At 23.4% G+C, this 8,369-nt stretch overlaps 1 protein-coding gene across 2 annotated transcripts; it reads right to left on the bottom strand.

Moving 5' to 3' along the window:
- Positions 1-974: 974 nt before the first annotated feature.
- Positions 975-4,981, bottom strand: LOC131177448 (uncharacterized). Of its 2 annotated transcripts, XM_058142400.1 has the most exons (4): positions 4,644-4,979; positions 1,731-1,808; positions 1,344-1,502; positions 975-1,240 (listed from the first exon to the last, which is right to left on the bottom strand). In XM_058142400.1, exons 1-4 carry the CDS (start codon positions 4,764-4,766, stop codon positions 1,130-1,132), a joined length of 471 nt encoding a protein of 156 aa, XP_057998383.1. In that variant the 5' UTR covers positions 4,767-4,979; the 3' UTR covers positions 975-1,129. The 2 variants fall into 2 exon arrangements, with proteins under 2 accessions (XP_057998383.1, XP_057998384.1); XM_058142401.1 differs by lacking the exon at positions 1,731-1,808 and having other exon boundaries at positions 4,644-4,981.
- Positions 4,982-8,369: the final 3,388 nt, after the last annotated feature.

The following is an 8,369-nucleotide window of genomic DNA, read 5'->3' on the forward strand; positions in this document are numbered from 1 at the left end:
AATTATTAAAACAATAATACATTTACCGTCTAACTATCGAAATTGAGGAATTGAGAATGTGTGGTATGGCTCACCACTGTTCACTTGCGTACCAGATTATTCTTTTCAGATCTCCTTCCCTATCGACTTCTGGCGGAAATATATGCTGACGAAGAAGGGCGGTGTGACAAGGTGTTGCGGTTTCGGAGATCCCGTGGTTAGAGGAGACAGCACTGGCATCTCTCAATTCCTCACTCAAATCGCGATTATAGGGTGGAAATCAACAATCCATTAGGATTTTGAGAAAAGAAGAATATGGCAAGTGGCGGCGACTTCACGACGGCCGGACAGAGTGAGAAGTTTCAGTCCAGAAAGGCACTCTGTCACAGGAGAGCATGGAATTTTAGTTATTTTGGTTCCGTTTTCTTACGGAGAAAAAAAAAATCAATTTAACCGAATCAAACACAATTATTTTAGTAATTTTTAAATTAATTTATTTTTATAAAAAATTTATAAATTATATTTATATATAAATTATTTAATTTTATTGATTAATAATTATTAAATTTAAATTAAGATTAAAATTAAATCAAATAATTTAAAAATTAAATTTAAATTAAAAAATTTTGTTAAAATTTAAAAATTGATAAGTTTAAATCAAACTAAAATAGAGTGATTTAATTCAGTTTATTTTTTATTCAATTTAATTCGATTCGATTTTTAAAATATCATAATTTTTAATAATTCAGTTTTGATAATTTAATTATATTTGATTTAGGTAAACCGAATGCTCGGACCTACTCTATTTTGTTATTGTTATAGTTCTAATTATTTATTTATTTATATATTTTATTATTTCGTGAAATGCTCTGTACTGATTTTCTTGTATAACTTCACTTAATTTATATAAATTGAGTATTAATGCTGCAATTCTTAAGAATAATTTTAAATTTAATAAGTTAAAAATAAAAGATTCAAATCATTTGTGATATATATTAAATACTAAATAAAATTAATATTATAAAGAATCATGTGAAAAGGAAAAACCAGCAATACATACTTAAATCCATAGTAAATAATTTATTATATTCCTTCCAGCTAATACATATATCTCATTACATATTATTTATCTTGTATGGTGATGCAGCTCCTAATTACGAACCACTTCAAATTTGGATTCCAAGTTGGAAATTTTCATGTTGCTCCCTATTTGGAAAACCCTACGACGAAAGTTAAATTCGTAATCTTTGCCGTCAACCAACTTTCAGAAAAACACACAAAAAAGAAAATAAGTTAATATTATACAAATAAAAATATAAAAATATAAATTATTTTTTTATTCAATAAATAACATAAATACTTACAGATGTAGCTCTCCAGATTCCACTAAAAATGAAATCTTGGGGTTCAAATCCTTTGCAATTAAAATGCATAAGCGTAGTATAATTTTCATTATTATTTTCAATCGGCTGACCATGTCCAGTAATAACAGATACTGATCCTTGATTTCTACAATCTTTGCACTAAATAATATATTCTAATCAGTTAAAATAACATATCAATTAAAACTTAGTGATGTATTTTAAACGTTCTACACTACACTCAAATTTAAAAGATATTGCTATAATTTCAATGAATTTATTTTAATAATTTTATATCAACTTAAACATATTTAACAATTTAGAAAAAAATATATATATATATATATATATATATATATATATATATATATATATATATATATATATTACCTTGTACTTCATTGTTTGATGGGTGGAATACATACAAACTTCTTTTTGACTCATTGCCTGACAGTGAGTACATTTTAACTGTAATACAAAATATATTAAAAATATTATTAATGAAATTAAATAAAAATAAATAAAATATTTACATAAATAAAATTCATTTCTTGACCTTGAAAAAATATGGTAAACCATTATTAGGACCTCCAGCAGGTTGTAAATTCTTAAGATTATCGAGTTTAGCTTTAATTTTAAGAGCAAATATTACCATGATTAATGATTAATAGTATTATTGAAAAAGTGGTTAACGATTTTGTATATTCAAATAAACAAATCTCTTGTTTTTATAAGCAATTAACATAAAAAATGAAAATTTCATTCAAGCTTAAAAAGCATGAAGCTATTGGTAAAAGTATGACTAAATTCACCTAAAATGCATTATTATGCATTAAGTTAATATGCTTTAGGAGTACACAAGTAAATTTCTGTATGAGCATTGATATATATTTGAAAGCAATGTAGAATTCATTTTAAAAGGAGGTGGACCCAAAAAAAGAATTGGTTAACAGAGTTCTTGAGTCTTTTACCATATCCCTTGAAATTTAGAGTTGACTAATAAATAAATAAAGCATAGATTTTATAAAATTTAATTTGATGACCGAAATTATTAATTTTAATTTTCTTTTATTTCATAAAAATCTTTATTAAAAGGATATTACATAATTATTTTAAATAAAAAATATTTTTTAAATTTTAACAAATATTAAAATAAAGTAACAAGTAAAAAAATATGTATGTTTATAAATACAATTATTGGATTATGCAGTATTATATAAATACAATATAAAAAATAAAAGAAATATATTTGAAAATTATACATAATGGTTTCTCATACATAGAAGTTAGAGACTATAAAATTCAAGATGTTAGAATTTATATAATACGATTTTCGTGAGTGTCAGAATTTAATAATATTTTCTTGAATCACTCATTAAAAACAATAAATTTATATCTCTCTCTGTATATATACTTCTTTTGAATTTTATAGAAATTAAGTTTGTATGTATATGCTATAGAATTTTTTTTTAAATCTATAAAATTATAATTTTTAAATTAATTTTTAGTGGATAACATAAATTAATCTTTCTTCTATATTATAAAATTAATTGATAAAGTAATCGCTATTCTTAAATAAAAGAATTTTACTAAATATTAAATTTGCGATTAATTCTAAATTATTATAAATAGAAAAAATTACGTACTAAAACTAATAATGAGTTTTTTAAATTACATAAATATTTATATTAAAATTTATATTCAATTGAAATTATATTTGTTAATAGGATTGAAATTTTAATTAAGCTTGCTTGTACTAGATTTTTTATTTATTTATTTTTAACTTTTATTTTTGATAAAAAAATTGATTTTTAATTTATAAGAAGCTATAACATAAACTTATTTATAAGATGTACTTGTATATTTTTAAATTATGATTTAATTAGTCATTAATAAGTGAGTGATTGAATCATAACACAAATAAGAAAGGCATTAATTATTCGGCTATAAAAGAAATGGAGAAATTAATAGAGGCTTAAGGAAAGCACAACTCCATATTAAAAAGAAATAAATAATATTATTATATTTATTTGATTTGTTTTAATTTGGTTTATTTTTTGTGTCATTTAACCTTTTGTTTTAATATATATATATACTTCTTTTGAATTTTATAAAAACTACGTTTGCATGTATATGCCATAGAATTTTTTTTTAAATCTTTAAAATTATATTTTTTTAAATTAATTTTTAGTGGATAACATAAATTAATCTTTTTTCTATATTATAAAATTAATTGATAAAGTAATTGTTATTCTTCAATGCCATTTACATAAAACAATTTTACTAAATATATGCCTGATTGTTTTCATACTTCTTTTTTGTTTTCATACTTCTTTTTTTGGTAACAGATTGTTTTCTTACTATTTAGTTCTTTTATTTATTTGTTTTTTAAATTATTTTTTAATTCATGAATTGTTTAGTCCGTGCCTTTATTTTTAAACTAAATTCTTTCTAACTCAACTATTCAATTTTTATAATTTGGATAATACAACTATTTAATCCTCATAATTTTGAATCTATCAATTATTTAATCTTTATAATTTCATAATACAACTATAAATAATTCTGGACATATGAAGGGATCTCCATGAAGTTTGTCTCTGGATGAACTATGAAGGATGGAAGAAGCCAACATAGACTACATTATAGAGGAACTACAGTGGCAGCAAGCATATCTTCTGGTCTATGCCCATGCCTTAAGAGGGTTTTCTTTGATAATTTTTCGTTCTCAGCCATCCAGCTGAGTTCCTAAAACAGAAGAGTCACCAAGTGCAAAAATCCAATAAAGATGCATACACAAGATCTAATTGTTATTCAACCTAACCCAAGTATCAATCATAACCATCAACCAATTCAACTAGATCCGCTTACAATCATAAAACGAACCATATGAGACCGCCCAATTCCTAATTAGCCCACATGGGTATGATAATCATTCAATAATCCTCAAAAAAAAGTAAATCAAGTTACCACAAAATCATCAAATCAGATCATAGAGGCACCAACTTCAAGCCCCCAAAAAAATTAAAGAAAGAAACCAATTCAATTGGGAAAACAGATAAGAATGACCAATTTCCTTCCAGTATATCCCATCAGATAATTAATAAAGACGGAGAAGAAGAATAATCAGACGAAAAACTAATAAATTTTTTTTAAAGGAAAGAAAAAAAGGAAACCAAGAAAAAAGTAGGTCAGATCACATCTAAGCACCAAATCTAACCCAAGAATCAATTTCCATGGATCCAAAGTAACACATGGGTTATTTTTAGACAAGAACGAAGAACGAGTGAGGTATAGAAATACCTGAGGAAAGTTGGAGCTCTGGGCCCAAACGCTGCCGTCTTGGCCGATGATGGCGGCAGCAGAGAGATGATTGCCTTCGATTTCGCACATAAGATGCTCATCCACAAATGTTTGCCACGACATCTTCTTCTGCTTCTTCTTCAAATTCAGAGATTTGATGAAGCTTTTTTAGTTTCTGCGCTGTGCAATGTGAGTATGGATTGTGCTCAGCTGAGAGAACGAGAGGTGCGTTCTTATCTGCGAAGCCAGCAGACTGATATTGCGTTAAAACGACGAGACGTGGTCGACAAACGGTGTTTTCTTTAGGGTGCGTTTTGTGTGGACGTAACGGAATGGGCGTGAAATTTTATAGTATTAATATTAAAGTAATATTTAAGCAACAATGAAGTTTAACCCACTGATATTAAAATTATTTTCGATAATTTAAAATTTAAAACTTTAGTTTTAATTAAAATTAATTATATAAAAAATAATATTTAAGTGAATAAAGAATTATGATTGAAATTTAAAAAATAATAATTTAAATATATTTAATATAAAATTAAAGTAATAGAGTTACAATTATATAATAATTAAATTAAATTATATAAAAATAAATACTCTATTAAAATTATTATTATTTTAATAGTAATTTTTTTATCACTAATTTTTGTATGTGTATATAAATAAAAAAATTCAAAAAAATAAAAAAATTAATAAATAATTTTTTTTTATCGAGAGATAGACACACACTTAAAATCGTTACAATTTTAATAAATTCATTATTTTTATATAAACGACACACGCACGTTATTCATAATCAATGTTAACTTTTGAAAGATCAATTTCTAGACATGTGAGACTCATTTACGAATCTTAATTAATGTCATATCATAACACTCAATTTAATCAATGATTTAAAATCATCTCCAAGCCTATTTTATTTATAATATTAAGAGTTTGAATTATAGAGTCGTTTTTATTAATAAATTTTATTGAATATCACTCCTCCTCCCATTTTGAATGTGAAAATATTATATAGTTAAATAAAAATAAATAAATAAATAAAAATAATTTCAGCCTTTCATGGAGAATATTATTAGGCTAGAGATTTGATGGGCTTGTGGCCTCCAACCGAAAAGATTAATTAAGAGATCTGTCGGCCCCGGATGATTAAAGAAGATTTGGTTAGCGTGCACTAAAAAATTTAAATTAAATTTGATAAAGATTGTTGATTCTCTTCTTTTAAAATTATTAATTAATGAATAACAATTCAAATTAGTTTGAGAAAGTCATGACATCAACACTGTACTTATTTCTTAGAATGGGATAAACACAAATCCAAATCAAATAGAAATTTAAAATCCTAAACTAATTTGGAATGCAACTAGTAAAATCGAAATTCGAAATTTAATATTATATACATATAGCTTAAGATCAAAAAAGTGTAAATTTCTATTAATTCTTTACGTGAATTTCCTTTTCACCCTCTAGCTAAATTTCTATCGTATTTTTCTTCTTTCCAAGAAACATTATATTTATTTTGAATAACAAGTTTAGACTTTTTAAGTATTTTTATTTTATTTCTAATATTTTGATTTATATTTTATTACCTATATTTGTTATCAATTACAGATTATATTGATTTTGAAGAAATCGTTAATATACAAGTGATATCAAGGAATTAAAATCGTCCCAAAAGCTTCAAAAGAGATGAAGAAAGGAGGTAATTTATCTTTTGTTCTCATATATTTTTAATCATGATGTACATATTAATTTTAAATTTTTATTTTTGTTTAATTAATATAATGTAATATAACTAGATTTTAATCAAGATATCTAATACCAATTTTCTTAATTATTCTCTGTGACTCTTAGGTTGAGTCAGCTAACATAATTATAATTAGTCAAATTAAATAGATTTAATTTTTGAATTCTTATGTGCCATTAATTATTGTTACATTATCTGTTCTCTCGGTCTACATGTTTATGATTTAGTAAGTCTATTTATTAATTTATCTCTTGGTTCCTCAGCAAGTAATTATTTAAAATATATATATAATTATTTTTTTAATTAATAAATGTATTAAATTAATTATTAGTGGATAAAATAAATTAAAATTTACATTTTTTTCTGTATTATAAAATCTATAAATGATAAAGTCATTGTTATTTTTCAATGCCATTTATATAAAATAGTTTTATTAAATATTAATTTTGTGATTGATTCTAAATTATCTGAATATAAAATTTTAAATACTAAAATTAATAATGGGTTTTTAAATTACATAAATACTCAAGATCTAAATTTATATTAAAATTTATGTGCAACTTATATTATATTTATTAATAGAACTGAAAATTTAAGCTTGGTTATCCTTAGATTTCTTATTTATTTAATTTTAACAATCTTTTTTTATAAAAAAAAAAGGTTAACTAATTTTTAATTAATTTTAAAAATTTAATTAATTATTTGAAAATTTATATTTGCTGTTTAAAGATTTGCATGAGCAAATAACTTTGTTATTAAATTAACTTAATATATGAACTACGCACTAAACTTAGGAAGGGATTTTAAATAATTATAATTTAATTTAATTAAATAATTAAACAATTATCTTCTTTTACAACTATTAATTAATAAATAATAATTCAAATAGGTTAGAGAAAGTATACCTTAGAATCCTAATCAAATATGAATTAGAAATCCTAAACTAAATTGGAAATTAGTCAATAAGTAAAATCAAAATTCACCATGTGTGGCCTTTAATAAGCTATATATACACATAAAGTTTAAGATAAAAAAATTATAAATTCCTACTAATTCTTTATTTGAATTCCCTTTTCACCTACTTTTCTCTTTTTCAAGGAACACCGTAAGGTCCATATTTTTTTACTGTTTATATTTTATTTTTAATCTCTTTATTTATATTTTCTTACCTATTTTAATTATCAATTATAGTCTTATATTCAGATTTTGAAGAAATCGTTAAAAGTAACGCTGAAATCAAGGAATTAAAATTGTCCCAACAGCTTCAAAAGGAGGTCAACAAATTAAGAGGTAATTTATCTTTCTATTCTCGTGTAATTTTTTAATCATAGTCTAAAATTTAATTTTAAATTTTTATTTTATTTTAAGTTTAATTAATATAATATAGTTTGATTTTAATCAAGATAATTGTTCTCTGTGATTCATAGATTGAGTTGCTATCATATTTATAATAATTTTTGTTAAATTAATATAATTTTTGAATTTTTGTCATTAATTAATATTTTAGTGTCTCTTTTCTTTGTCTACATGTTTGTGAGTTAATGAGTTTATTTATCAAATTGGCTAGAAAGTTAATTTTAGGGTGAAATAAACGTTTTTAATAAATTTAAGGGATAAATTAAATTTTAATTCAAATCTTAAACTATTAGTCCCAACCTTTCATCACCCATGCCTTGAAACTTAGAGTTAACTACTCAATAAAACTTAGATTCCATAAAATTTAATTTGAGGACTGAAATTATTAATTTTATTTTTCTTAATCTATAAAAAAATCTGCAAAGAGAAACGAGTTTTCTAAAATTTAAGATCATTATAATTTTTAAGGAACTTAATTGACGCTAGCAAGTGGGACTAACAAAACAAGTAATTGTGGGTTTAGGCTTAATTACAATGATTAGAGACAACAATTAGAGATATTTAGGCTCGTGTATTAGATAGGATTAAAATATTTATAAATGGCTTTAGATAGATAGTAC

This window comes from Hevea brasiliensis, unplaced genomic scaffold (assembly GCF_030052815.1).
Source record: "Hevea brasiliensis isolate MT/VB/25A 57/8 unplaced genomic scaffold, ASM3005281v1 Scaf484, whole genome shotgun sequence".
In the NCBI taxonomy this organism is placed as follows: Eukaryota; Viridiplantae; Streptophyta; class Magnoliopsida; order Malpighiales; family Euphorbiaceae; genus Hevea; species Hevea brasiliensis.

Coding starts and splice junctions, on each gene's coding strand:
- LOC131177448 (XM_058142400.1), bottom strand. CDS start 4,766: ATGTCGTGGCAAACATTTGTGGATGAGCATCTTATGTGCGAAATCGAA. Junction 1,809..4,643: donor AGAGCTCCAACTTTCCTCAG/GTATTTCTATAC, acceptor TTTGTATTACAG/TTAAAATGTACTCACTGTCA. Junction 1,241..1,343: donor GAATCTGGAGAGCTACATCT/GTAAGTATTTAT, acceptor TTTTTCTGAAAG/TTGGTTGACGGCAAAGATTA.